Source organism: Cucurbitaria berberidis (genome assembly GCF_010015615.1).
Source record: "Cucurbitaria berberidis CBS 394.84 unplaced genomic scaffold K460scaffold_4, whole genome shotgun sequence".
NCBI lineage: Eukaryota > Fungi > Ascomycota > Dothideomycetes > Pleosporales > Cucurbitariaceae > Cucurbitaria > Cucurbitaria berberidis.
This window is the reverse complement of record NW_024468938.1, coordinates 377,409-404,395: the sequence shown is the minus strand read 5'-3', so window position 1 is coordinate 404,395 and position 26,987 is coordinate 377,409. Positions and strand designations below refer to the sequence as shown.

At 50.0% G+C, this 26,987-nt stretch overlaps 12 protein-coding genes across 12 annotated transcripts; 7 read left to right on the top strand and 5 right to left on the bottom strand.

The window, feature by feature from the left end:
* Nucleotides 1–340: 340 nt before the first annotated feature.
* Nucleotides 341–1,696, top strand: K460DRAFT_255030 (uncharacterized protein; the record flags this gene model as incomplete). The annotated part of the gene is made up of 1 exon (XM_040927413.1): nt 341–1,696. A coding segment is annotated over one exon (1,356 nt), but the record flags the coding sequence as incomplete, so codon positions are not given.
* A 41-nt stretch (nt 1,697–1,737) lies between these two features.
* Nucleotides 1,738–2,077, bottom strand: K460DRAFT_407147 (uncharacterized protein; the record flags this gene model as incomplete). The annotated part of the gene is made up of 2 exons (XM_040937038.1): nt 1,738–1,939; nt 1,998–2,077. 2 exons carry the CDS (start codon nt 2,075–2,077, stop codon nt 1,738–1,740), a joined length of 282 nt encoding a protein of 93 aa, XP_040785323.1.
* Nucleotides 2,078–2,409: 332 nt separating this feature from the next.
* K460DRAFT_367708 (PLC-like phosphodiesterase) lies at nt 2,410–5,818 on the top strand. The gene is made up of 3 exons (XM_040933629.1): nt 2,410–3,877; nt 3,975–4,581; nt 5,147–5,818. Exons 1-3 carry the CDS (start codon nt 2,653–2,655, stop codon nt 5,316–5,318), a joined length of 2,004 nt encoding a protein of 667 aa, XP_040785322.1. The 5' UTR covers nt 2,410–2,652; the 3' UTR covers nt 5,319–5,818.
* K460DRAFT_367707 (uncharacterized protein) lies at nt 5,147–5,867 on the bottom strand. The gene has a single exon (XM_040933628.1). The coding sequence runs from the start codon at nt 5,600–5,602 to the stop codon at nt 5,336–5,338; it is 267 nt and encodes an 88-aa protein (XP_040785321.1). The 5' UTR covers nt 5,603–5,867; the 3' UTR covers nt 5,147–5,335.
* A 4,469-nt stretch (nt 5,868–10,336) lies between these two features.
* Nucleotides 10,337–11,345, top strand: K460DRAFT_314331 (uncharacterized protein). The gene is made up of 2 exons (XM_040930272.1): nt 10,337–10,718; nt 10,779–11,345. Exons 1-2 carry the CDS (start codon nt 10,644–10,646, stop codon nt 10,875–10,877), a joined length of 174 nt encoding a protein of 57 aa, XP_040785320.1. The 5' UTR covers nt 10,337–10,643; the 3' UTR covers nt 10,878–11,345.
* Nucleotides 11,346–11,483: 138 nt separating this feature from the next.
* K460DRAFT_387050 (uncharacterized protein) lies at nt 11,484–15,142 on the bottom strand. The gene is made up of 4 exons (XM_040935629.1): nt 14,798–15,142; nt 14,458–14,699; nt 14,153–14,341; nt 11,484–12,910 (listed from the first exon to the last, which is right to left on the bottom strand). Exons 1-4 carry the CDS (start codon nt 14,930–14,932, stop codon nt 11,794–11,796), a joined length of 1,683 nt encoding a protein of 560 aa, XP_040785319.1. The 5' UTR covers nt 14,933–15,142; the 3' UTR covers nt 11,484–11,793.
* On the top strand, nt 14,794–17,477 carry K460DRAFT_134131 (uncharacterized protein). Its single transcript, XM_040926701.1, has 4 exons — nt 14,794–15,207; nt 15,254–15,543; nt 15,645–16,617; nt 16,664–17,477. Exons 1-4 carry the CDS (start codon nt 15,154–15,156, stop codon nt 17,168–17,170), a joined length of 1,824 nt encoding a protein of 607 aa, XP_040785318.1. The 5' UTR covers nt 14,794–15,153; the 3' UTR covers nt 17,171–17,477.
* Nucleotides 17,478–17,928: 451 nt separating this feature from the next.
* On the top strand, nt 17,929–19,298 carry K460DRAFT_289893 (alpha-ketoglutarate-dependent sulfonate dioxygenase; the record flags this gene model as incomplete). Its single annotated transcript, XM_040929151.1, has 4 exons — nt 17,929–18,501; nt 18,555–18,645; nt 18,696–19,034; nt 19,081–19,298. 4 exons carry the CDS (start codon nt 17,929–17,931, stop codon nt 19,296–19,298), a joined length of 1,221 nt encoding a protein of 406 aa, XP_040785317.1.
* Nucleotides 19,299–20,037: 739 nt separating this feature from the next.
* On the top strand, nt 20,038–22,127 carry K460DRAFT_367701 (HET-domain-containing protein). The gene has a single exon (XM_040933627.1). The coding sequence runs from the start codon at nt 20,207–20,209 to the stop codon at nt 22,037–22,039; it is 1,833 nt and encodes a 610-aa protein (XP_040785316.1). The 5' UTR covers nt 20,038–20,206; the 3' UTR covers nt 22,040–22,127.
* A 14-nt stretch (nt 22,128–22,141) lies between these two features.
* On the bottom strand, nt 22,142–23,437 carry K460DRAFT_407142 (glycosyltransferase family 34 protein; the record flags this gene model as incomplete). The annotated part of the gene is made up of 1 exon (XM_040937037.1): nt 22,142–23,437. One exon carries the CDS (start codon nt 23,435–23,437, stop codon nt 22,142–22,144), a length of 1,296 nt encoding a protein of 431 aa, XP_040785315.1.
* Nucleotides 23,438–24,364: 927 nt separating this feature from the next.
* K460DRAFT_134096 (NAD(P)-binding protein) lies at nt 24,365–25,546 on the top strand. Its single transcript, XM_040926700.1, has one exon. It carries the CDS (start codon nt 24,571–24,573, stop codon nt 25,474–25,476), a length of 906 nt encoding a protein of 301 aa, XP_040785314.1. The 5' UTR covers nt 24,365–24,570; the 3' UTR covers nt 25,477–25,546.
* Nucleotides 25,547–25,617: 71 nt separating this feature from the next.
* K460DRAFT_378060 (uncharacterized protein) lies at nt 25,618–26,691 on the bottom strand (the record flags this gene model as incomplete). Its single annotated transcript, XM_040935038.1, has 1 exon — nt 25,618–26,691. The coding sequence occupies one exon, from the start codon at nt 26,689–26,691 to the stop codon at nt 25,618–25,620; it is 1,074 nt and encodes a 357-aa protein (XP_040785313.1).
* Between the last annotated feature and the right edge of the window lie 296 nt (nt 26,692–26,987).

Below are 26,987 nucleotides of genomic sequence, written 5' to 3'. Positions count from 1 at the left end.
GTTCAAATTCCCACCTCCACCGCCGCCGCCGCCGAAAGCCTCGTCGTCCAGCGATAGCCAGCAACCGTACGCAAGTCAGAGGGGTGGTCACAGCAGAGGCAGGGCTGATGGAGGTCGGGGGAGAGGAGGAGGACAAAGTCGAGGGGGCGGCAGTCAGAACTTCCGCGGAAACGCAAGAGGCGGACAAGGGCAGTTCAATGGGCGCGGAGCTACAAACAGCAGAGGCGGCCCGAGAGGAGGCTCAGGGGGAGGCTATCAGAACAACAGAGGAGGTGGATACCAAAGAGGTGGCTCAAACCTAGGCTATGGGCAGCAGCAGTACCAACACGCTCCTCTACCTACGAATGCACCACCGACTGGACCCCCTGCGAGAGCCTACGTCAACCCTTCCTTCGTATCACAGTCGCCATCGACAGGACAAGCGCAGTCACAAGTTGATCCGAATGCTCTCGTGCAAGCCATGTCGTTCATGTCTACACCCGCTGGACAGCAGTCCATGGCCGCGTTCGCCAACCATATGGCAAGTGCGGGAAATACTGCACCCCAGTACTCACAGTCACCTCCACACCATCATGCGCAACCAGTGCCTCGATACTCCCCACCCCAGCATGCAGGCCAGAAGCGAAAGCTTAACGATCGCAACAGTCTTCCACAGTCGCAGTCGCAACGAAAACCACCGCAACAAAGCACGAAGCCGCCACGGGCGAAAGCTGCTGTGCCCCCACCCGTTCCTAGTTTTGGCTTCTCGCTACCCACGCCTTCTGTCGTACGACCATTGACGATATCAAAAGGGAAGGCCAAAACCGATGCGAAGAAGCGCAAAGTCAACTTGGGACTCACTAAACACCCTCTGCCCGAGGAGAGCAGCGACGAGGAAGATATCGATGAAGAAGCTAAATATGCTGAGAAGCTCGCTGGCGGAGGCTTTGCTTTCGAGCATGAAGGCGAACAAATCTCAATACGAACTGCTGCGGAGGTTGCTGCATGGATTAAAGATAGAAGGAAGAATTTCCCGACACAAAAGAGGATCTTGGAGAAGGCAGAAGTAGCTGCGATGAAGCGGATGAGTGAATTAGACTTCTTGCGCAAGCTAAAAGGAAAGGCACCGAAGTCGGAGACGTCGACTCAGCAGGATAAACCCGCAAAGATTCGCGATGAGAGAAAACCGAACAAGAAAAAGACGGATGACGATATGCGAAGACAGGCAGAGCTAGCAGCGCTACGGAGGAAGCTTCACGAGAGCATGTTGGCGAAAAACGCAAAGTCCTCGACTGTCGACCTAGGGCTTGGGTATGACAGCGAGACGGAGTCAGACTCTGAGAGCTCCGTGCTCTCGGAATCATCCGTGGCGTCAAGCTCTGAGGAGTCATCAGACGAATCCGAATCCGAATCTGACGAAAGCGACGAAGCTCCAGAAGCGACGTCGTCGAAGGTCGGTCCTCCGCCGATCAACGTTCCACGACCTGCGCCTCCACCAGCCCTACCCCGACCCGTGCCAGGAAAGCCCAAGGTTTGCTCCGATTGGGAGCGGCATGGGAGATGTAGCTATAGCAACAAGTGCAAGTTCGAGCATCCGCGAAAGGAGGAGAAACGGATAGGGCTGTTTGAGATGATGGTGGAGCAGGAATTGGTCAAGGCGGATGAAACAGCGCTTGATGCGATCAAGTATTTGGGACAGCACGGCTTCCTAGGCTGAGTTTTGATGTATACAGTTCACGAGCATCGCTTCATGTGCAATTATTCTCCAATGACATAAGTACATCCTTCCTGGCCCACCCAAACCTCATGTATGCGCTTCGCGTCGACATCCCATCTTGCGCCAGGGCCTATTGTTTCCCTTTTCGGCTCTTCATCGTCAGGGTATGCATATGTTATCGAGCCGTTGAGTACAAGGTGGGTTGTCATGCCACTGTGCTTGTGTGGTGGATAGTGTGCATTGCTGTAGAGCGGTTAATATCACTGTGGTGGGGACTTGTCTTTAGTGAATGAACGCTTACGGGCTGTCTGTCCAGGTGAAGACGTGATTGAAACCCCAAGACCTCACCTCAGTCTCAGCTTCTCTGCGCGACTTGGCCATAGTTTGTTTGCTGTTTGTTAGAGACTCAGCAAGACGTAGGAAGCTTGGACGATCAGGTCCCGACTTTGGACCCTGTGACGTCGACGGGCTTGGCGAGGCTGCAAGGGCACATGTCAGCGTGCATCCTCTGGCTTGTAACAAGATCAGGGAGACGAGCGCAAATTCATGGTATCTCTCCCCATGATGCATATGATGTCGCGTGTCATACGCAAGCAAGTATTCTCTGGCAGCTGCCATCGGCCTGACTGGTCGATCAAACGGATAGCGGCAGCCAAGGTAGGCTCGAGCTGACTGACGACAGGGCTGCCAGCCCACTTCCACGTCGCGGGCCGCACTTCACTCGTAGGTCCCGCTCTCCACAACAAACATTGTCAGACCTCACATTGCGTGTTTGAGGTCTGGCGAGTGAGCTGATTTCATATTTCGGGGTTTGTTATTACGTTATTCGCATGACAGGACATTGGAGGTTTGGACACGCAAGCACTGCCACCCGCCCATAAGCACAGCCAGCTGAACCCAGGCCTCAAACCTCCAACACACCGCAGACACCTCTCTTTCTCCCTACAACCCTCACGATGACGATGCCAGCCAAGGACCAAAAGGTCGGCGCCCCGAAGCTTGACGAGCCACAGCTCCAGGCAGGTGGAGGTACAGCATCGGCCGCACCGAAAGCCCGCGTTGTCGATGCGCTATCTCCACTCCTCGTCCAGCACCTGAGAACGGCACACGACGAGCTCGTGAACAAGTACCAGCTCACGACCAAGGAGGGACAGACACGCTGGCTGACGGATGAACAACAATGTTCAGCGCAAGATGCGGAACTGCTGGCGGATGGCTCCTTCTCCCACTTTGCAAACTACTTCCTGTCTGGGGCCGCCAACGTTATGAAGCCTGCGCAGGCTGTCGACGAATCGTATCCCATCTCCAACTACTTCATCTCGTCGAGCCACAACACATACCTCACTGGCAACCAACTGTCGAGCGAGTCGAGCGTCGATGCATACAAGAACGTCCTTCTTCGAGGCTGTCGCTGTGTGGAGATTGACGTGTGGGACGGAGAAGAACCCTCAGATTCGAGCTCGGATGAGGAGGCTGCCCGCGGCAACCCTGGCGCTGCAGCTAAGAAAGAGAAGTCAGGGCTTAGTATCCGCAAGAGACTTGAGCTCAGATTCAGAAAGAAAGGAACATCTCCTGAAGACAAACCAAAGGAGCCGTCATCACCCACTCGGGATGGTGATCAAGGAATACAGCCCTGGCGTTCAACCTCTTCCTGGAGAGCCGAACCGAGAGTATTGCATGGCTACACCTTAACCAAGGACATGTCGTTTCGAGCAGTGTGTGCTGCCATCAGAGACTACGCGTTCAGAACATCGAGTCTACCACTCATTGTCAGCCTCGAAGTACATACTTGCCCCGAACAGCAGGAGATAATGGTCGAACTCATGAACGAGTACTGGAAGGGTCTGCTGGTTGACCTGCCGCTAGATCCTGCCCAAAATTCAGAGAACACGAGCTTGCCGACTCTGAAAGACCTAGAGAACAAGATTCTTGTAAAGGTGAAGCGTGCCTCGCACGCCAAACCTGCACCTGATGTAGCAAAACCTACCACTCTACAAGCGCCAGCACCGCCCCTCACGCATACTACAAGTGCTGCTTCAGTGGCTTCGTCCGTAACATCGTCGGATGAAACCCCCGAAGGCGAGAAGAAGCCATCAGAACCGAAGCCTAAGGTTATTGAAGCGCTGTCGAACCTGGGAGTGTACTTTGGGAGCTATCACTTCAAGGGGCTTGATGCACCCGGTAAGTACCATTTATTTTCTCATTTGACGCCGTATACACAATGACCATGATGGCGGTCTAGCCATGTGCTTACTACAACGTGCTAATACCAAAGCAGAGGCCAGCATACCTACCCACGTCTTCTCCCTATCTGAAAAGTCGCTGATGGAGGTTCACGAAACAAACCCCGCTGGCTTGTTCACGCACAACAAGCACTTCTTCATGCGCGCATATCCAAAGGGGCTTCGCCTCAACTCTTCCAACCTGAACCCATCTGTCTTCTGGCGCGCCGGTGTACAGATAGTAGCACTCAACTGGCAACGCTGGGATGGTGGCATGATGCAGAACGAAGCCATGTTCGCAGGCACTGCTGGCTGGGTCCTCAAGCCAGAAGGCTATCGCAGCACTAGCCAGGAAGTAACACAGAAGACTGCGATCGCGCACCACAATCTCGACCTGAGCATCGAGTTCCTTGCGGGGCAAGATATTCCATTACCGCCTGAAGAAGATGATCCCAAGGATTTCAAGCCGTTCATCAAGGTCGAGTTGCATGTCGAGAAACCCGAAGAGCGCAACGCTGAGCCTGTTCCTGGTAATGGTAGGAGCCAGAAGGGCGAGTACAAGAAGAAAACCAAGACATATCGGACCACAAATCCCGACTTCGGACGCGAGATTGTTAAATTTGAGGGTGTACACGGCGCCTCGGATGAGTTGACCTTTGTCAGGTGAGTTTGACCTGCTTTTTATTCCCATATTCAGGAAGTGTACGTCGCCATGAAAGCAAGCATCATCCCGTATAAAGTGGACCATCTGCCGGAATCGGCGAATCCGTCGTCGACGACCCGGGTTTGGCCATCACTGCATCGACGTTGCAGCTTTCCACGTTTCACCAATTACACAAGCGATCCAAAACATTCCAGCTTTGCATGCTGGGTGCGACACCTGGGATTGGCGCCAACGCTGCTGCATGTCATGCATATTGCCGTTAAACCCGGTTTGGCGTTCACGCCTCGTCACTCCTTCAAGATCTAGGCAACGCACGGTTCGGACTTTTAGCCACCAGCACCCGGTTACCCGGCTTAAGGTCTTACACGACCGCCTGGCTGCAGTTCCCAAGGTGGCACGTTAAACCAGCCAATATCACGGCGGTCACTTTCCCATCGCCCTCGACGTTGTCTTACGGACTACAGCCTCCCACCGCCGGAAAAGCCTCCTGGTCAATCCATTCGCTCCTCTTCTCTTATCCTCTTACAGCCTTATTGTCTGATTGTGCTAACCTGGGTTACACAGATTCAAAGTCATGGACGACGAGCGTATCAGCGACGATCTCGCCGCGTGGGCGTGCTTCCGCCTCGATCGTCTGCAGCCTGGCCTCCGATTGCTGCATCTCTACGATGCAAATGGCGTGATTACCAAAGGAGTGCTGCTGGTGCGGATCAGGAAGACGGTCAGTCTGGCTTGAAGCAGCTTTACAGCGATTCACCCATGACTATTGTTATTATTCATGCTTCCTTGCATGGCGTCTTCATTACCACCGCCGCTGTGCTCACCCTCGGCGAGAGGTATTACATACTGATGCATGTCTAGTTGTTCCCGATAGGGCGGAGATTGGCTCGCGGAAACGTTTTCAGCGAGGACGTTTCCGATCGTCATCATCGCCGGAACCGATACCATGGGAGCGAGGGACATAGACCCATGCCTTGCGGTGGGTATTGTGGACGAAGGGGCCCTAATCGACCCGGCCATTCTTCTCGCTGAGTCAGTCGAACTAGCGAGGTCTGGGGCAGCTTTTCTTTTGCCATGTGTAGACGATGACTTTCCTTTTGTGCATGCCCTCTCCCGTTAGATACATCCAGGGTCGCGATTACGACCTATCTTAGCATCGATACCACTGAACCTGCTCTGGAATACATATGATATTCTTACCCACTGTCAATACCCTTACAAATACTCCGATCAACAAAGTTCTTCTCGTACTCGATGTCGTTGATGTGCTGTCTTGCAGTGAAAACCTCAGCTACTTATTGTCTAAGCATATTAATTATAGTGCATGCGTACAATATTTGTTCTTACGAAACTAAGTAACGTTGTTCTCCATGTCCCGTGAAAGGGAGATGGATGAAACGATGATATAGCAGCGTCATGTCATGTAATGTTGTAAACGTATTGTCAATCCCTTGTCCTCGCCCCCTCTACTCAAATAACTAATCACTCCCACGGGTTCCTTATTTACTTACACCTAGGATTCAGGACCTCGCTGAGATAAAGACACACATAGAGGAGATGCGATGATGTCAATTCACCGTTCTAAAAAGGGCTAGCTTTACGATTAGTAACGATGGTATAGGGAGTGTAGTGAGAAGAAGAAATCCTAAAGCCCATCTAGATCGCCCCGGTAACCGTAGAGACAGAATTTCCATTTCTAGGCACACTTGCCAGGGCTGAACCGATCGTCATCAATGATGCCCCTACCTCCATCCCTCTTTCTCTATGTGTGTGTACGCCCCTCGTAGCATCATACCAGCGCATGAAGCTCACCGCTCCGAAGACATGTGTTGTATGCGCAGCATTGACCGATAAGCATAATGTCGAAAACGTAGCATATACCAGATTCATTCTCGTCGTGACACGTGCCAGCCCTCCCATCCGCGTGTAATTTCCGATCCAAACGTTGCATACGTGTGTCTTGTGTTCCACAAAGTCAGTCAGCCAGCCATCGTCGCCACAATGGCATGCCCACCTTCGCCAACAGGTGTGGAGACTGGCCAAACGGAACAGGTTCCTGGGTTGGAGACTGGCTCACGGTATTACCAATGCGACGGCTGTGGTTGCTGTTGTATAACTTTACGTGGAGGGGTCGTCAAAGCGGCCGCATGAAGCCGTGTTCAGACAAGCATGCCATGCTTCGGTCCCATTGGGGTATGGATTGTCGGTAGAGTTGAGTCGGCCCATCGAGGTCCTCTGATGGGAGCTGACTGAAAGCCTTAGTTTGGTTGATAAAGTATGTATCTTCTCTATAATGGATGTTTACTATAGTTCGTATTGACGGCGTTGGCGTCGAATTTCTCTGCGGGACCTCTTGCGAAGCCCCAGGTGGGTACCGGTCCCGATGACATGGACCCGACGAGTGTACGAACGCACGTTGTCGTACGATGCGAGTAGGTTCGAATGGGAGATTGTAGGCGAGAAGCATGCCAAAATGCCTAACAAATTGCACGTAGAGAGTTTTAGGCACGCAAGCTCTGTTAGTTGAAAGCGACTCGAATGGCATAGCTCAATGAAAATGCTGCTGCACCAGGCACTCGAATCCAAACCTTCTCGATGAGTGGAGAGCAATCACGTGGAGGCACCGAGACCTCGAAGTCGCCAACTGAATGAAAGTGAATGGTTGTCTCTCCTTAAACTTCAATTGGTTTTGAAAAGAATCGTCATCCCGACTGGGCTGGTGCCGAAGGCCAATTAGCTGTCTTCTTGTTTATGTGCTGTGAGAATATTCGTGTGGTGTGGGCCACATCGGAGAATCTGGTTTCGTCATTGAGTGTTACGCTCCTTTATCCTCAATCTGTCCGATCGCGGCGCTGGTCTGAGGCACAAACCATGATATGCATATGTACTCCCACCAAATGGCGCCTTGCGTTACTGATTGAACAGATTAAGATACGTCCAATGAATAGTATTGGAGGCCATGTTCCCGCCGTTTGGGTAAGGTTGTAGGGATATGAATAGCGGCGCACAATCACTCATAGTGTGACCTCTTGGAACGAGTACTGAAATAGTAGAGGCAAAGGTGATTAGACCCATGTTCAGACTTTATTGGTGGACCGAGTCGGTCGATCGCTTGGGAACGGGACTGGATGATGTTTATGAAATTCGCCCGGACCTATGTCCCTACGTCTAATTAGTATGCATGGCCTCGGGAGATCGGACCCAGTGCGTGGATCCCGCCAGCGTCAGACCATCGCGGCAAAGGCGGATAAAGAAGTAAACTGGTATTTCAAAGCTCCGACTGTAGAACGGGTCAGAAGAAGCCCCGGTCCCTGTCTTAACGTGTTGACCTCGAGCTTACACCACCGCGCGGATGTGGTTCGCTGACTGGATGATCATGCGTAGGATTGCGTTGATTCGGTGTTCTGAAGCCTTGGGTGCAACGTATCTCCTCCGCAGGTACGGTGTCAAGGCGAACCGCGTCTAACGCTGTGTCTGTGTTCCTTGTCACGAGGCCAATAGAGGGAATTCGAAGGCACATGAGACGCGGCCTGTCAATCGTAGTCGAGGACGTATGTGGAGCGATTTGTTGAGCCATCATTTCGATTCAGGCCTTCACAAACTATCAAACGGACCAATTAGCTAGGTAGCGGCTCTCCCTTTATTTAGAAGAGGAGATTGACGCTTGCCGAGTGATAGGCTTGGAAACTACAGGGCCATGGCTTCCGAGCGGTTAAGATCGCTAGTTTATCACTCGTTCTGGCCTGACAGACGGGACTACCCTTAGCTTACCAGTATGATAGGCAGAACAGCTACGTTATTTGCCATCCTCGTTCTGCCGTGCGCTTAGCCATTGACTGCTAACATCCATTCGCTCTCTCGCTATATTTCTAGCCGCGAATCTGTTCAAACATAGCATAGCTTGCTTCCCGGAATAGTCTTTCAACGCATCCAGAGCAATGAGATATCAAGGAGACATCTCCGTCAATGAAATGTACCCCGTTTACGTAAATTTTCATGCTGGGTATGCACCCTGGGAAAGCGACCTGTAGTTGAAGCAGCGACGTGCTATGTAGATGAAACTTCTCCAAACGTATCAGCTCGTTTTGGGCCGAAGCAACCTTGTTGTTTGAGCGGTGAGATTATATCTGTTGCATGGCATGTCCCGGAACAGGCAAACTGTTTCCAAGGACGTAGCGTGTTCGATCGATTGCGGCGTTTCTTGTCAGACCGACTCAGCTTCGATGGTGCCACCTTGATCAAGTCCCGAGATTCGTGATGCTCGGCTGTTTTGAGACCGAGAGTAGAGCCGAAGCCAGATACCAGATGAGAAACGATGTGCTAAACGTTCGATTTGTGCGTTCAGCCGAGCCTCCAAAAAGCACTATGACTGTCTGCCTCGCAGTAGCGTGAGTTTGGGCAAACGTCAGCATACAAATGTAAGGGAATTTTGGGGATTGATTGTTAAAGCGCCATAACCAGAGGAATCTGGTCGGTGATATCTTCCTACCCTATGCAGACACCTTTCGCATCAAGCAGGTAACATATGTTGATTGATCGATATGTCAGCCTCTTCAAGAAAAGCGCAAGTTTCGCAATGGATCGCAAATGGTTCCTTTCTAGAATACCGATACGACGAGACTGATGTTGTAAGGATACTCTTTTGTACTATATCATGTGCATATTATACATCGAAGTCGCAGAAGCACACCGGGGAGTCTGAAGATAACGGCAGTTACCCTTGCATGTTGTTGGGCGGTGGACCCAGGCCTGCGTGACAGGTACCGGGGTACATGTTAACGGTTGTGAGTGGTGGGAACGACGAAAAGTGGCTAACACCGATCGTAGAAGCTTAGCATATAGCTGCATAACTCGATGGGATCTCCGGCTGAATGTGTGGAACTTGAGTAGGCTGTGTACATCAGTGGCCGCTTGACGTGCCACAATTGAGGCCATCTGCATTAGCTGAAAGAGGTAAGCGAAACAGCCACCCCGGGGAAAAGAGAACGACAAGACGTTAGAATCGGAGTCGATAGTTCCACAATTCTTGTTCTACTCATTTGAGCATCCACAAATTATGATGCTCCACAACATGGGGAGGCGCGTAAGGGTATGGGACCCTGGTTGCTTGGTGATCCAGGTTTGGTATGGTGCTGCTGTGGCTTGTTTAGCGCAGACGCAGAAAAGTTGAGAAAGTGACGAGTATAAGCATCATGTTTGGACAACATGAATCCTTGCCATTCATCGGCCCATCCCAAGGTCGCACCTCGGCGGGTTGTCAACACGATTTGCACGCAAGATGCCATCCACTGTGAAAGTACGGACACGAAAAGCTATAGTATGGTAGCAGCCTAGATGCACCAAGACGGGAGATGCTCAATGCTCAAACTATTTAGGTAGCGTTAGTGATCAGGATCGTGTTGTTTGACCCATTTCAAACCTTAATCGGATACAAACGTTACTCGTCAGAAGAGCGGTGGATGCCTGTTATTAAACTTCGAGGTTATGGTAAATTGATAGTGTCCAGACTGTAGGTCCCTTGAGGCAGGGAGCACTCGGTGCCCGAACCTTCCATGCCTTCCGCGTAAGAGGTGGGTTCTCGGGGGGTTCGGAAGGCTTGCGAGTCCTAAAAAAGCAACCCGAGGCCTTGCATTCCCGGAGAACCGGTTGACATGTACTCGGCCGCATGTCCGCGGCCAAGTAGGACTGCATGGCGCAACCTTTCCAAACTCCTATCGTCAACGATACACAACATGCCCTTGCTAAAACGCTTGCCGGCGCTACAGTAAGAGTTGTCTTCTCGAGATCGGGAGAGTGTAGGCGCCACAAGCGTGCCGTGCTGTAGCAGGGGCTCCTAGTGTTGTAACGCTGCTGAGGAAGCTGGTACATATATAAAGAGACGCCTATCCACTGATCGGGAGGAGCATCATCCCGCTCGCTCCCGTATAGCAGTATATCCAGTCCATCTCTTCAACGTTCCTTTAATCCACACACGCACACACGCACACGCACACGCACATAGATAGCCCCGCTCCCTCTTCGACTATCGACGCTTGTCATTCTGCTTCTCGAAACCACTGTCATGTGCCAACACACTCCAGTCGACAAAATCGTCATTCCTTATATGAACGAGGTTGAGGGCATCAGCACCATGCCGGTAAGTCTTGTGAAACCCTTCTGAACTGCATTGGCTTGAAACGAGCGCTGAGTTTTGAAGGTACCTGGTCGTCGTTGCCCTGCCTGTCTCGAACGCGGAGACACTGTGTGGGTCATTCCTGGCAAGTGCTGCCCACAGTGCGGTACTCCAGTCAACTAGACTGGTGCTTCGGTACGTTTGGATGGTACAGGGTCCTAGTCTGACAGCCTCGTTGACATTCAATGAAGGACTGACACTGCTTTCGAACTCGATACCTCCCTGGCTTTCCGGCGTAGAATGGGATACTTAGAAAAGAGCTGCTGCATCTTGAGCTTGGGATTATTGTCTGCATTTGCTGGAGTTCAGTTTGTCGATATCTGAGGATATCTTTATTTTTGTAAACCTCGGTCCAGTCTAATAGGCAAATGTAAACTTGTGACTTGCTGCGATGCGTTCGATTTTACGTTCAACTCTTTCCGCGGGATCGTTTTCGAATTGATGTTGCTGCACCAGTGTATATGTCATCTGCTCAAGCTCTATAAGCTGATTAAGGTAGTAGGTCCTCGAGCTGCAATGAGTCCTTCGAAAGAGTGAATGCTCATGAGAAATTGTGTTTCAGGTGTCAACTAAGCATCCGGGAACGAGGAGAAACGAAGTTGAAGGTTGATGGTGGTGGATGAGTGCGAGTGTAAACAACGGCGCCTCGCTTATTAGTCAATAGACGATCTGGAAGGAGCGCCCTAGAGGAAGGTACGTTATCAACAGTGTGTTTGTGGACGGTTTAGTGGAGGTCATCGATGAAAAAACATGCAATATTATGATCGTCATCTACAGTGCGGATGAGAAGATACATTTGTCGGGGTGAGACTGGTGTCTCGAGCAGTTCAATACCGCAAGCTCGCAAGAGAAACAGACAGACATGCCGGACGCAAGCCCTGCTAGCCCTTGATGATGCCCAGATGGCGCCTACTCGTCCCAGAATGCTAAGGGGATGAGTGTCCAATTCCAACGCCAGATCCAGATATGGTACAGATTGCCTTCTAACCCAAAAAACATTGATCATTAAAAGTCGTAGAATGTGCGGGATGCACTAGGTTCAGCTGCCCGTTTGCTGCCGCTGTTGGGTCATTACCCACCGCATCTTGTCGCGTGTTTCTTTCATATCGTCAGTGAGCCTCTGTGCCTCCCTCTCTTTCTCTGGCAGAGCGAGTCGTAGTCGTTGTGCTTCCTGCAGGAGGGCGTCCATCTCTTTGCGGTGCTCCCTCTTGTAGGCAGCCATCATGTCTGTCATTCTGTCCTCGGACCGTGTCGTCCTCGTCATTTCATGGTGTAACTGGTCACTGATGATGGCTTGCCGTTTGATCTTGTCTGCGTCCTCGATCCGCTGTTTCCGTAGCTCATGTAGCGCCTCGTTGATGTGCCTGATCTTCTTCTCATAGCCGTCGGTAATGCGCTTGAATCCATCCCTCGCTGTTTCGAGTTGTGTCTCTGCTAGGCCCTTCATTTCGTACGCCTGCGAGAGCTGCCTCTGTGTTTCTGAACGTGTGTCTCCCAGCATCTTCAGCGCTTCTTCGGCCCGTTGCTCGGCAACCCTCCTCCTCTTAGCTTCGGCCTCGAGTGTAGCCTTCAGCTCGTCCAGCTTCCGGTCCTTCCGCTCTATCGCTCTCGCATTGGTGTCGGCGAGCACTTGGAGATGCTGGAACTCGGCGCGGGAGTCTTCGGCTTTGGATCGTGCGGCCGACACTCGCTTGGTTTCATCCTCTCTGGCGAGCTTCTCTGCTGTCAATTCTCTCCGCAGTCGGTCGTTCTCTGATGTGATCTTATCAATGTATTGCGACGTCTTGGAATTCGGGATGCTGTGTGGGTTGGGGCGGGCCCATGGTGAGGTTGCGTTTGGATCGCCGGCCATGACGGCTGTCTCGACGGCTAGAGGTCCGGATACGTTGCGAGAGGATGTGTAGGCAGGCATGGCAGCGGCGATGGCTGATCGAGGGGGGATTGCGTTTGCGGTATGCAGCGGGTCGTCTGAGGTCCATGCAGAGCCGTTCATGACATTCTCCTCGCGCGTGGTGAAACTGAGCTCGGGGAGCAGCGGTGCTATTTTTGGTTCTCCAGCGTTAGCATTGAAGCTCGTCCAATTGTGGTTCAGAGATATGTGCGCGAAAGAACAAGCAATGCAGATGTGCGGTAGAAAGAGTTGGATGTTTACGCGGCTCGCATAATTAGCATGACGGGGGATGCGCCCGTGTTTGGAAAACGCAGGGGGCGTAGGGGAAGCGCGCTAGGCTTACCTGGAGCAAGCGTAACCACCTGCTTGGTCGTATCCTTCTTCTTCTTACTAAAGAGCAGCGGCAAGCTTCGCGGTTGAGGATCTCTTGGGGGATCCTTTCTATCGTTCATCTGTATTCATATGAGCATCTGCATCCATATCTTGAAGCTTGTTGAGAAAGGAAGACACCATTCAGGCCAAAGCAAACAGAAGCAACGTGCTGGTGAGACAAAGTTTTGGTGGAGATTGCCAGCCAGAGACATTGATAAATCGAGCCCAATTCTATGAACTCTCTTTAATGAGACACGTACCTTGGCCACTCCAATTGCGTTGATGCGATTGAAACAAACCTACACAATTGTTAGCTTTGGCTGCAGTCTTGCAAAGTTGGCTGCTGCTGCTGCTGCTCTGTACACAGTTGGCTAGTGAGTTAATCAGTGAGCAGTTGGCTATGGACTTGCGCGCCAATGTGATTAGTCATGCTTGGATTACTTTGCTTCACTCTGCAAACATCCATCTTCAAAAGCAGCTTCGTGTTGGTGAATATTGCGGCCAATCGTTCATCGTTAGCTACAAGAGCGGTTTAGCGCCAGTGCAAAGTGGGGCTGCAACCCCAGCAACGAATCTACGAAGCATTTCCATGATCAAAGAACACTCACTGACATGTAGGTCGTTCTAATTGAACATTTGTTAGCGCTCGAATTTTGCCTCGCATTTTGTGTTCTATTTTTGCGTGGTGGTTAAGACCTCGTACCTGTTTTAACCACTAACATGATCAGATTAGTCGCTGCACAGCCATGAAACAGCTTCTAAATTGTGATAATCCTGAGCTTACAGACTTCGGCATCTTATTCTGGTCCACCAACAATTGATGTATCAGTTCTGGACAATTCCTGAGATCAAGGGTTCAGGTGGTTATTTAGCGTGCGGAACCCTATGTAGACGTGAGAGGTAGAGTAGAGGACTTGGGATGTCAATAAGGGGAGGGGGGGTTGGGTAGGTAGAGAGAGAAATGGCTCTTTCGTGTTTACATGTCCCCTTCACCACTAATGTTCGAGAGATGTATTTTTGGGGGGAAAAGTTGACTTGGGTTTTCTACCAGACCTAGAGGCTGTTGAAGACAAATGAAACGGATATCATTCCTTTAGTATTTACATCGACGAGCTATGCTGTCACGTTCTAGAACATATCAGGCGCCTTTCGAATGCGCTCCTTTCCCTCAAAGGGCTGCTCGGACTTGATCTCGTTGTTCCTGAGTACCTCGAGCTTGCGCTCGTTCTCTTCGTATGCGAGCTTCTTGTATTTTGCGATGACTTGGTCCATTGGGACCTGGCTGCCGGCTGGTACGTTGTATGGTGATCCGACGTTCATAATCCTGCACATTGTTAGTCTCAAGCCCTCCATCGCGAATATAGTCTTGCTCAACGCTCCCTGACCACCAAAGATTCCCCTAGAGAAAAATGGCCGATAACTGTAGTGACTGGTACGTACTCGGGGAACTTCATGTCCACATACTCCTGCGGCCTTGAGTTCATGAAGAGCACTCGATCCTCACCCGCCTGCTCAATCAGACGAACGTGTATATCATTACTCCTCGCCCACCGCTCCTGCGCTTCCGTGTACTTGGCGATCATGCGGGTAAAGAAAGGTTCTGTGTTGTCGCTGTTGGTTCGCGAAATGGCATAAATTGCCCACCCGGTCGGGATCACGGCAATCGTGCCCCAAAAGCCCCGCTATAAACCAATTGAGTCAGTAACTTCTCCCTTGAGGTATTGCGATAGAATATAGCACGCCGGTGGTGCTACGGAAAGGTGGTGGACGCTTGACGTACCCCCATGGGCTCATTGACGGGTCCGTGGCCGTGGCCATGAGCGTGCGTATCGTGCGCATATCGACGCGGCTGGCGCGAGAGGTTGGTTCGGCCGGTCCGGGCAGCAGCCACTGTTGTCCTGCGAAGTGACTGCATCGTGTGAGGGGTGGGTTGTCGGGTTGAGATGTCCAACCGCCGGAGCTCTGCGATGATGAAGCTCAAATCCGCTTGCGCCGTATACGGATTGGCGCCTTGGCGCTACACCCTGCTCGTCACTCATCGTCCTGTTCAACCTTGTTCTTCGCATGACTGATTCCTATTTCATGTATCATACAAGATGAGTATCTTTTCCTCTACAATGTTGCGAATCTGCCATCATGGCTCGCTTCGAAGATTTGAGCGACGACGTCCTTTACTTGATTCTCCGACATGTAAGCACCTTTCCAGGTTCAACGATTGGTCACTGACATTGAGCAGTTGTCCCCTGAGCGTTTATCTAGCCTGTGTTGTCTGCGGCTTGTGTCAACCCGAGTGAAGGCCTTTGCCGAGTCCGTACTGTACAGAAATATCATCCTGGAAGACAATGACCAACATGACCTCGCTTCGTACCGTTTCATTGAGCGGTTAAGCAACCCTGGGGATGCTCTGTCTCAACATGTGCGTTCTCTTCAGATTAAGTCATTTAGAGGCGATCATGAAAGTTTTTGCATGAATACGGAACTCTTAGCAGCATGTCTGAACAGTCTTGAGAGACTCAGCTCGTTTAAGTAAGTAATCTCAACTACGTCTGTGATTCCACAATCGTCGAGCGATAGTTGGACTCTACGCGGCATGTCATTTGGTTATTCACTAACCATTGCCTTTAAAGTTGGGACTCTAAAGTTCCTTTACCCGGGGGACTACTGAGCATCTTACATGAACGTTTGCCAGATGTGCGGCTCTGCGCTACTGTCAATGATCTCGACCAAGCGCTCCTAGATTCGCCTCAACTTCACCGTTTGGCCGTTTCACTTCCAGACTTGGACCCTACCGACCATAAGAAGCCAGTTCTCTGGGAACAGCTTAAGCAGATACTTGTACACTGTCATAATCTGCGGCGCTTAATGCTTGATGTCCATCCGGACCGTACAGTACGACCATTACCCGACCTCACCATAGAGGGTACTCAGAACTCGGTTGTTGTTGAGTCTTATACACGTTGGGGTTACCGAGGTGTATCTACCGATGCCGACATCACTTCTCATCGGTCGCGCGAATCAGAGAAGAACATGGTGCAAATTCCACTAGAACCTGGCGATGTACTGCCTACTCTCGAGGACCTTGACATCCGAGCCAAGACTTACAATCTTGATGCGAGACATTGTGCTCAACTTCTGCACTGCATGAACTGGACAAGGCTGAGGCGCCTTAGGCTCGGCCCATCAGATCCCAAGATGTTCTTTGAAACTTTCAAGGACAAACTTCCCAATCTCGAGGTTTTTGAGTTCACGTACATTTACGAGAATCTACACTACACTCCATATGATACTTACACACCCAAGCTTTCTGCATGCGCCGAATTTGTCGCTTCGATCACCGTACTGAAGGAATTTATTGTTCGATGCAATACCGTCAACCTGAAAGATAGTCTCTGGATGTCCCTGGCGGAGGTGCACGGCCCGCATTTGGAGCGTCTTTCCATTCAGGCTCGTTACCAGGACCTAGAGGCTCCTATCTGCAACGGCAACCTAGGCGATCTTCTCGCTTGTTTCTCTAACCTACTCGCATTGGATCTTGCTCTTCGCACCTGCATTTCAATGCCATTTATGTGTTCGTTCTGCCCAATACAAGGGCATGCATTAGTAAGTATTACCTGTGTAATCTGTCCCAAATGCTAAAACTGAGCAGAGTACAAACTACGTTGACACAATACCGGTCATCGCATCTATCAGATCTCTTCAGATATCGATCCGAGTTCACCCTTGCGATCAATCGCTCTACTCGTACATTGCCGATCACGCTCACTGCGCTATCCGGAAGGTATGGACTGCATACGCAAATGATTCGAGAAATTGTGAGCTGGAGACGTTCAACATTAAGTTTTGGCGTTGGGAGCCTACGTCACCTCATCTGAACGAGGATGGATTTCCTCGTAATGCCCATATCACAAGACTGGTTTTCGAAAGCAGGATGTGCGGAGACAGACTGATTATCAAACCTCGCAACCACCATAAGGTCCAGCCAGTGAATCAAGTATGGCATGGGACTGAAGGGGAAGGACTTCAGGCGACATATGTTGCTGAAGAGCAGAACGTCCCAGCTCCACTGTTTAATGTGAGCGATCGGTTCCGTGAAGCGCTTGGGCGATTCTTTCCACAGTTGCCCAATGGTACTCGTTCGAGGCGTTATCGGTGAATGTTTCCCATATCGATTGAAAACCACTGTTGAATACTACTCATAGTAGAGGGTTGCACGCTTTGTTAGTCATGTTTTTGTACACCATAAATCTGGAGCCTCGACTAAGTTCTTTCTCTTTTGTATCAATAACTGTCTTTTACCTCTCACAATATAGGCTTTATGCTGATACACTCAATTATCTACTATGTAAGTCTTGGCAACATGTCAATTAACCTAATCAGATCGCTCATCAATAGGGCCGATGTTCGTCTTGCTGCACCGGACCCAAGCACAAACCAAAGGGCATCAGCGATTTGACCACATGTCAAAATACCGCGAATATCTTCGAAGCGCGAAGCTGCCGAATGGCTTTCTGCCATCGATCGGTAACCGCTTTCCGATTTGGATACATTCGAGGGTGGTTGGTGGTGATGCTGATGCGATTCCCTACGCGAATTGCGCAATTGGCCCAGCTCCACCGTCCAATCACAGTCACATGCCGAGCCCATTCACCCCCGGCGCGAACCATTCTCGGCTGGCACCAAAACGCCATGCATGTCTTTTAATGTGCTTATCCTATCGCTGAAGGCGCATTTCCGACATCGCCAGCCATTTTGCACAGATGTGAGCGGATGCTGTCGATCAGTTGGAACCTCTACCACAAGACATTTGCGACACCTCGTGAGCGGATTGTCTTTGATACGATTGTGGATACGCAGTCGACTGTTAGCTTGACAGATTCACTCGGAGTGCTTGGGGTTAGTTGGGACTACAATATGGGTCATCATCGATCGCGCAGGCCTACGTCTTCGGATTCTGGGTATGACACTACTTCCGAAGGACCCACTTCACCCTCAAACGACAGGATCGAGAGTCGAGTCACCGTAGAATCCCCAGGAGCAGCCATAAACCAAAAAGGCGAGAGATTATCAGCGGGCGACGAACGTTCTTCATTCCTCTCCTCCACTACACGCACCGACCTTAACCTATCTATCGGCACAGAACTCTCTGATATCCAGCTTTCATCACTTAATCCGCAACAACTCGATGAATTAGCCTTGCTTGTCTCAGAACGAGGTGTGGTTTTCTTTCGCGACCAGGACCTCACTTCAGAAGAGCAAATCCACATTTTCGACCATTATGGAGCGTCCGGGGAGAGACAAATCGCAGAGAAAAGCCAAGGTTCCTTGAAGGTTAAACGGAGTAAAGAAGACCATGGGGAGAAGTTCACATATGCATCGGGGAGGCAAAATGAATGGACGTCGGACAGAAGCTTCGAGGTGGAGCCCCCAAGCTATGCAATGGCGAGAGTGGAGGAGGTGGAGGGGTTTGGAGCGGACACAGTTTGGGTAAGTTGAGATAGTAATCTTTCAGAACCAGAATGGTCTATTAATGGCGGAAGGTTTCGCAATACGGCTTGTATGATGCCCTGAGCAAACGTATGAAAAGCTTCCTGGATGACCTGGACGCGGTACACACATCAAAATTTCAATGTGAGTACGCTCAAAATTTCGTGCTGGTAAATACCTGATATACATCGCAGATGACTCCATTGTCAATCTCAGGGGCATGCCATCAAACCGCGGTCCGGTAGAAACCTACCATCCCGCAGTTCGTACGCATCCAGTGACCGGATTGAAAGCACTGAATGTCACGCCTGGTTCTGTCACGGCGTTTGAAGACCTAACGAGGAAGGAGTCCGATAAGTTGCTTGAACTTCTAGAGTATCAGATCAATTCTTCAGATGAGCAAACTGTGCGGTTCAGATGGGAAGCTGGGAGCGTTGCCATATGGGACAACCGATGTACTGCGCACAAATCCATTCCGGGCTCAACTACCAACAGTATCAAGATTATCGAAACAGCCGTACTTGGGGAGAAGCGTGGGTGTATATCTCTGTGAGAAAAACGACCGCTGACGAAATCTAGCGTATCTTGATCCGCGCAGTGAGAGTCGTGACGAAAGAGGGAAACGCCTTGCGAGAGAAGCACTACAGGAACAAGAAAGACTAAAGGAGATCAAAGCGCGGTACAATAACACCCCTTTGCGTAGGATCTTGCGGTATCAAGCCTACGGCGGAGAATGTACATTTGGCACTATCTCTTCCACTTCATCTGCTAATGACCCTAGCAGCAAATTCGGATAAAACCAGCCCTTCACATCATTCGCACGATTATAGAGCAAGATTCGTCCCGGATCCTATAGCGACCGAGAAGAGTTCTGAAGATTCTGCGTCAATCCCAAATGGCAAAAATCTAACGCAGCACGCGAAGGAACTAGTAAAAGACATCGAGTCCGAGGATGCGGTACTCGTGGTCGAGAAGAAGTTGAATTCGGAAAGTAGAGTGGAAGTGAGCTCAAAGGGGTCGCCATTGAGGCGTATAATCCAGAGACAGATCTCTGGCAATATCGGAGCGCGAGGAACGAATCGGAAGTAACGGCTTCTCTTTCTACTTCACAATCAGTCCTGGAAATGTAATGAATGTCGAGGAGAGTCGAGAGGTCTGCTTGTATCAGTATTTCTTTTTCGGAAGATTGATTGTATGAATTTGGTACGTAGGTGCCTTCTTTAGATGTAAATTCTCGCATTCCTTCGCTCAAATTCAATATTTTCTGTTCTGATCGAGGAGGAAATATTGTGAGGAAGTCATCATCTTTAAAGTCTGAGCGTCTTCAGCCGAAAAGGGAATAGTTCGATTATCATGACAACGCATACAGTGGGTACCACAGTTATCATTTGTTGAATGTCGATTAAACCACTCAGATGACAGGTAGCTGTCATTCTGACTTCGACCTATCAAATCGGACACAGTTATAAGCTTGCCCCTCACTGCTCCCTATTCTCAGAATCTTTGTATACTGCATGGTTCTTAGCGTATATGTACAATTCCGCTTCTTCTTAGCTAGCCATTAGTGTCCTATTTCCCTAAAAAAACCCTTACACGACTAAGAGTTGCAGCCCATAACCTCAGAGGGGCTGCCTTGCGTCCTTGTAAATCGCATCTACCGGACTGCCCTGCATCATAACTCATATACTCGAGGTCGAGGAACGAAATGAGTAACGACACGCGGCAACACCAAGCCGAGGCCATGGAAGCTGGTAGCTTCAATTACGATCCCCTGGAGACAGCATCAACGATTCGCATCTTGGCCCTTCATCCTGGAGTTGGAAATGAGCCGTTGCGTGCTGATCTATATCACGAGGAACTTGGCGCGGCGAAGGATACATTTCTAGCTTTGAGCTATGTCTGGGGCAATTCTAGCTATCAGCGGCTACTTACTTGTCAATCGGGAACAATCTGTCTCACCGCAAATCTAGAAGACGCTCTCAAGCACCTCCGACTACCGGACGAAGTACAAAATGTCTGGGCTGACGCTGCTTGTATCAATCAAGAAGATATACAGGAGCGTGGCAACCAAGTTAGGCTCATGGGACAGATCTACAGCTACGCAGGGCAGGTTATAATATGGCTGGGTCATGACCACAATAACACTGCATCGGCGACTTTCAGGATGTTCCTATATCCGACAGAACCCCTAGCCCGAGACGCGAAGCCGCTTTCACTGATTAGCGAGTTATCGAGATGCGATTACTTCACGCGCATATGGGTGATGCAGGAGGCAATCCTGGGCGAGAACACAGTCGTACTCTGGGGAACCGAAGTAATTTACATAGACGACCTGACCGAGGGGATTCAGCTTAGGCTGTCTGAACTTTACCTGACACCGCGACACTTTGAAGCCTTCTCGTGGATCGAGGAGAGGCACGAGGCGACCAAATTGAGAGATGGTGCGTTTGACCTTTTACGCGTCCTACAACTAGTGCGACCCAGACACTGCAAGGACGACCGTGACCGCATCTACGCGATCTTGAGTGTTCCGTACAATGCCTCGATTCCGTGGAATTCTTTGCTCAAAGATGTCAACCCGGACTACACCATATCAACTCATGAGTTGTACTTCTATGTGGCACACAGGGCAATTCATTACGGAGGCACTCTGGGCTTGCTGAACTCGGTACACCATAGTTCAATCCTCGAGAAATGGAAAGTCAACTCACTACCTTCATGGGTACCCAAATGGAACGAAGATGTTGCGTCGAACTTGGACAACGAATATCTGTATGGAGCCCATGACCCTGAGAGATCAATGTCCTCTTTGGCTGCAACAGTCAACCTCGACGCAAGAACTTTATGCGTCAAATGCCGCCGAACAAACAAAGTCACAGCGCTTTCCTGTGATAACATACTTCTTGAGAGACATAACCCCGATTTCGACAAGCTCTACAAATTTTGGGACGAAAGTCTGAAACCAATCGTTGAAAGCAAGGCACTTGTCGATGGGGCATGGTTAAATATAGCCCTATGCAATGTTCTTCGTACGCAAGATGAGTGGGTCAGTAATTCTCAGGCCGATAACTGGTCTAAGACAATGGGTCAAGTCAATTTACTTGAACTACATATCAAAGAGCAGCGTGGTAAAGGTCCTCTGAATGGGACCTGGGAAAGGTTATTAGACGTCTTCGCAAATGCCGTGAGTACGGTCAAAAGGGAAAGTTCGCGAAGCGCCGATTGGATTACTTTTAAATCATACCTTGAACCTCTTGGCCATGACATAACCTGGAACGGGATGCTGCGAGGTCGTAGAGTGTTCTTGACCAAGACGCATCACGTCGGCCTCGGTCCGGAGGCCATGCGTGAAGGTGATATCATCATCGAGCTAGAGGGAAGTAATGTTCCCTTTGTCCTCCGGCAGCAAGAGCATTTCTATCAGTTCGTCGGCGCTGCTTACATACCTGAGATCATGCAAGTTGATGCAACCAGGCATGCCACGAATAAAGGAGCGAAGACGGAAGCAATAGCCTTGGAAGTAGTCGACATACGATAGGAAGAATTCGTGTTTGGCTGCCTTTGAGCGCTAACAGTAGTATCCCATGAGAATTACACGCCAGACAAGAGAATATACAGATCATTATAAAGACGGGAATGCCTACCCTTCTTCTTCTCTTTGGTTCACGTGTCCATCATTCTGTGGCTCTCCTGATATCTGCGCATCTGTTAATGTCCCACTCTCCCAACTACGCCAATACTTTTGAATCTCAACTGTGATATCCCTTTTCGTTTCGCCCTTCTCCCACACGTTACCCACCTCCCCCAACATATTTAGCCACTCAGGCATTCTCCCTGAACGTCCATCGTCACCCGCAAAATGCACGATGAAGTCCCCTTTGCGCGCTCGGAACCATTCCAAGTCTTCAGGCTCAAGGCCATCTCTGTATTTTTCCACACTTTCATTCTCATCTGGGTATGCATTGAACCAGTACCATGGCACCCTTGCAACGCCATCCTTCCACTTCTCTTCGTTTATGATCTTCTCCATCGCCGTTTGTTCTGCAAGTACGAGTTCTTCGTCGGGTCGGAAGTATCGATACGCGAGGATCGTGTTGAAGAGCGAGATAGACCATTCATTAACACGGAACATGAAGACGCCAGCGTTCAGGCCGAGCCCGTCGTTGTTGATGATTAGGTTCACTGTTTCATAGTCTTTAGTAGCGGGTGGTACGAAGGCTGAGAGGGGTCTGCAGGAGTCGAGGACGATGGCGTCGCGGTCAATCCACATAACCCACTCTAGGCGCTCGTCCTCTGGCTTCAGCATCTCGTTCATGACGAGATTGAGAAGAAAGGCGATCTTGTTCCATGCGCCGTCGGATAACTGTTCGCATAGTATGTGAGTTGATGTGCCGTGGACTGCGCTGTGGAACATCTGGGACTGAATCGCGCGTTGGTATGCTTCTGCTGGTTGTCCGGTCGTGATTGATGCAAATGCAACGCGGCGGGTTTCCTCTGGTGTAAAAGGTGTGTGCTTTGTGCATGACTCATTTCGCGCAATCGCTGACTGCTTCATGTGGTCGTCAAAATGCGGTAAACATTGCGTCGTACCATAGGAGATAAATGTTCGATTATATTCGCTCAGTATACTTGCGGTGGTCGTATTGCTTGAGGAAGGTGCAGCGCTGGCATCTGCTGAGATTGATGTCTTCGTGACAAGATCTGACGTTGTTCCACTGATTGAATTTGCTAATGCAGAAGACTCTTCGTCGTTGTCTTCGGCCTGATGTGTCTTGATGGCATCTCGGAACCATGATCCTTCCGGAATATTGCTCAACTTCGTTGGACTCGGGTCTGCTATATGCGGGGCTGTCGAGAATAGTGGCAATTGGTAGAACACGGCGATGGTGAATACTGCGATGAGGACTTTGGGTAGCAATGACCCGGGTAGGGGCATCCTAAAAGCACTTCTTGACGGCAAAAGCATGTTAAAGAAAGGTAATACTGGGTGAAAAAGACACTTCAAATCTCGATGTGAGTGGAAATCTGGCGTCCCCAATGCGCCAGGACTATTCAGGGGACTATTCAGGGGATTAGAAAGTAAGCTTGAAGGCGCGGCAAATCCCGCTATTATATTTCAGGGTTTCAGTTGTCATCACCTGTCGTTCATAGACTTGGCATAATTGTATGTGGAAATGGTCTCTGCAGGGCTCGACGTCGTAATCGTACAGAAGCCAAATCCCAGGCCGAATTTGCAAGGAAGGAATGTTATCAAATTTTCATAAATACCCGGTTAACTCTACTAACAGGATACTTTTGACTTACGAGCATGTATTTAGGGCTATTTTATAGAGTTTTATATGGACAACGAGATGGGGTATCACGTAATAGACACTAGATAATACAAACCGGTAATTCCCTCTATTAGTTATACAAAAACACGAAAAGCGTATATTTAGAGCTATGCACAGTCGAGATAATGGGCTGTTCTGCGGTCAAAGGCGCGCAAGGGCGAACTATCCGTACAGAAGGCGTCCCCAGTGTCAAGTGAACGCCAAGCATGGATGGGAACCCTATATCAATTACTCAGGTGGTACATTAGCAGGGCATAACCTGAGAATACATGAATCAGACCCCGTACATGTCACAGTAAGCACTAAGTCTTCCTATCGGTCCTAGCCTCTAGCATCGTTGAACTAGTCGTTTTACCTCCCACACCAGCCCTGCGCACCTAAACCTATGTTATAGCTATAGAAACAGCAGAATAAGAAACAAGGTAATCTAGAACCTCAAGATATATATTTAATAGCAGAAAGAAAGTATACAGACGACTTTGGTAGGTTGTGTTCAGCCATCATCTTATTCCCGTTTCTTCGACGAGGCTAGAGCGGGGCGTAGTGCAACCCTGTAAGGCGTAAACAGCTGTCGGAGACCTGCGGTCATATTATTGATAAGCACGGGTAGAAATAGTTTACCCGGAATTATAAAGCTGGCAGAGATCAACGCTCGAACGCTCTCAGCATTCGTCACTTCTGCTCTGAATCCCCGACTCTCCTCAGAAACACAATTTACCACGGAACTTCGATCGATATGGCAGCGCAAGACTTCGACCCCGATATGTATACCAAAATGTTTACTTTCACGAGTAAATACCATCGCGACCTGTATCCCGCCATTGAAGCCGCGCAAAGTAGCGGATCTGGAAAACATGTCCTCGTCACCGGCGCATCCAAAGGCCTCGGTCGCGCCATGGCACTATCATGGGCCCGTGCAGGCGCTGCCGGAATCGCAATATGTAGCCGTAAGGTGGAGACTCTCGCGCCAGTCGCTGCAGAGATCAAAGCTCTCAATTCCAAAATAGAGGTTCTAGCTCTTGCCTGCGACACTACAAAATCGTCTGACGTTGCCAAACTTTTCGAGAAATCAAAGGAGAACTTTGGGAAGCTGGATGTCGTGATTGCAAATGTTGGACTCACATCTTATGGCAAGATTGGCGAAGAAGACGAAGAAGAGTGGTGGGACATCATGACCACAAATATTCGCAGTGCACATCTCGCTGCGCACCACTATATTCGCATCTTCGGTCCAGACCCCATAGGGACTTTCATTACAATGACTTCCGGTGTCGCGGGTGTGGCTTTTCCTGGTCTATCTTCGTACGGCATGTCCAAGTCGGCGGATATCAATCTCGTAGAGTATCTAGACATTGAATATGCCAGTCTCAAGGCCTTCTCGATGGATCCAGGGGTCGTGAAGGGTGTTGCGGCAATGCCAGCGTTCGTGCCATATGCGTTTGACACGCCGGAGTTAGTCGGAGCATTTTCAATTTGGTTGGCGAGTGGGAGGGCGGATAAGGTCAAGGGCGGGTATGTCCATATTACATGGGATGTGGAGGAATTAGAGAAGTATGGAGATGAGATCAAAGAGAAGGGCTTGTTGAAAAGTAAATTTCTGGGGGGACTTTTAGGGAACGAAGGTGGTGCTCTGAAGAAGTAGATCTGTGGACTGTCGGGGGGACAATAAAATATCTTTGATAGGATGTAGACCTGGAAAAAGATAAACATGTGTAAAGAGGGCCCAAAGCCGAAAGCAATCTTACCACCCAACTCTTCAGAAGGCACTTGCCCGTTCTGGCAATCACAATGAGTGCGACCCGTCCGTGATCAAATGCACAGGTCCAGCTAATCTTCTTTCAGTCTCCGCCCAGGATGCCATTCGTCGCTTGTCCTGGGTCCAGAGTGTGCCCTCGAGACCATGCTTCCACATCCAATTTTCGCATAGAATCAGGTCATCATCATCGCCGTAGAAGCTGGTCGCCACATCGGCTTCCCAAATCCTCACCGTATCGTTGGCCTCCCAGCTTCTGGTGCCATGAGGCGTACGATGATTCGAGTTCACGTCGACCAAAACAACATCCAGAACATTTCCCTTGTATGCCTTGAACAAGAGGTCGATGTCGGTAGAGGCTAGCTCTGGTGGGCGCAAGAATATCAATGTCTGTAGAGACGACATTGAGAAACAAAAATCTAAGTGTGCATCCATCATCTCTTGAACGGTTATAGCTAGCCTCTTGAGGTTGAGAGGTGGATAAGGAAAGTAGTCGACGACATCGAAACTGACAACAAGTTCTTCGAGATTCGGCATATGTAGGAAAATGTTATTCTCGATGATATGTGGCTGGACTAAATCCACCTCGCTTGCTGGCGCATACAAGGTTTGAAGATCCAGGATCAGCCTTCTCAATGCACGCCCAATGACACTGCAAAGATCGATGACCTGCGGTAGTCGGACCATGGTCGAGCCAATGCCATCTTTGGTTGTATTAATCGGCGAGATGAAAGTAGAGGTGATATATCGCGTCGTCTCCGCGTTGGCGAAGAGTTTCTCATTGCGCCCCGCCTGTCCATACTTGAGCGCTTGGGGGTGAGATCCAAGATTTAATCCCAATGTTCTACAAAAGCGAGCATAGTTCGTACAATTGTCCAAACAAAGACAGTAAGAGTAGAGATATCTTGATGCAATAGGATAGATATTGCGCGACACTAAAGTGAGCGCGCGCAATGCTTTGGTGATCGCATTGGAGGGTTCGTATGCCACCGGCTGCTGACCGTCGCGTGTGCCTACGAGCTGATCGAGAACGTTGAAGAACAGCTCAGGAGGTAGAGTTGAGAACGCTCCCTGTAGGCGCGCTTCTGCTGGTGGCCGTAGCATGTTGTTTTCCGGTACTCAAAAAGTGTTGATGTGAAGACAGGAGACAGGTCATCTGACCGTGGGAATACTTCGGCAGACCATGGGAAATACCTCGGCAGACCATGGCACTGTCCTTATGCCTTACGAAGTTAGTTTGACTCCCCTTTTGGCTAGCCCTGGCTCCCAGTACCTTCCATGGTCTGCCGAGGTATTTCCCATGGTCAGATGAGATGACAACACACCTTATAGTCAGATGTTGAGGAGAGTGAAGAAAGTGGGGCCATAGTAGGGCTTACGTTATCTCACTAATGTTGACC

Coding starts and splice junctions, on each gene's coding strand:
- K460DRAFT_367708 (XM_040933629.1), top strand. CDS start 2,653: ATGACGATGCCAGCCAAGGACCAAAAGGTCGGCGCCCCGAAGCTTGAC. Junction 3,878..3,974: donor CAAGGGGCTTGATGCACCCG/GTAAGTACCATT, acceptor ATACCAAAGCAG/AGGCCAGCATACCTACCCAC. Junction 4,582..5,146: donor GATGAGTTGACCTTTGTCAG/GTGAGTTTGACC, acceptor TGGGTTACACAG/ATTCAAAGTCATGGACGACG.
- K460DRAFT_367707 (XM_040933628.1), bottom strand. CDS start 5,602: ATGGCCGGGTCGATTAGGGCCCCTTCGTCCACAATACCCACCGCAAGG.
- K460DRAFT_314331 (XM_040930272.1), top strand. CDS start 10,644: ATGTGCCAACACACTCCAGTCGACAAAATCGTCATTCCTTATATGAAC. Junction 10,719..10,778: donor AGGGCATCAGCACCATGCCG/GTAAGTCTTGTG, acceptor TGAGTTTTGAAG/GTACCTGGTCGTCGTTGCCC.
- K460DRAFT_387050 (XM_040935629.1), bottom strand. CDS start 14,932: ATGCAGTCACTTCGCAGGACAACAGTGGCTGCTGCCCGGACCGGCCGA. Junction 14,700..14,797: donor CCGTCAATGAGCCCATGGGG/GTACGTCAAGCG, acceptor ATTGGTTTATAG/CGGGGCTTTTGGGGCACGAT. Junction 14,342..14,457: donor GTGGACATGAAGTTCCCCGA/GTACGTACCAGT, acceptor AACAATGTGCAG/GATTATGAACGTCGGATCAC.
- K460DRAFT_134131 (XM_040926701.1), top strand. CDS start 15,154: ATGGCTCGCTTCGAAGATTTGAGCGACGACGTCCTTTACTTGATTCTC. Junction 15,544..15,644: donor GAGAGACTCAGCTCGTTTAA/GTAAGTAATCTC, acceptor TTGCCTTTAAAG/TTGGGACTCTAAAGTTCCTT. Junction 16,618..16,663: donor CAATACAAGGGCATGCATTA/GTAAGTATTACC, acceptor AAAACTGAGCAG/AGTACAAACTACGTTGACAC.
- K460DRAFT_367701 (XM_040933627.1), top strand. CDS start 20,207: ATGAGTAACGACACGCGGCAACACCAAGCCGAGGCCATGGAAGCTGGT.
- K460DRAFT_134096 (XM_040926700.1), top strand. CDS start 24,571: ATGGCAGCGCAAGACTTCGACCCCGATATGTATACCAAAATGTTTACT.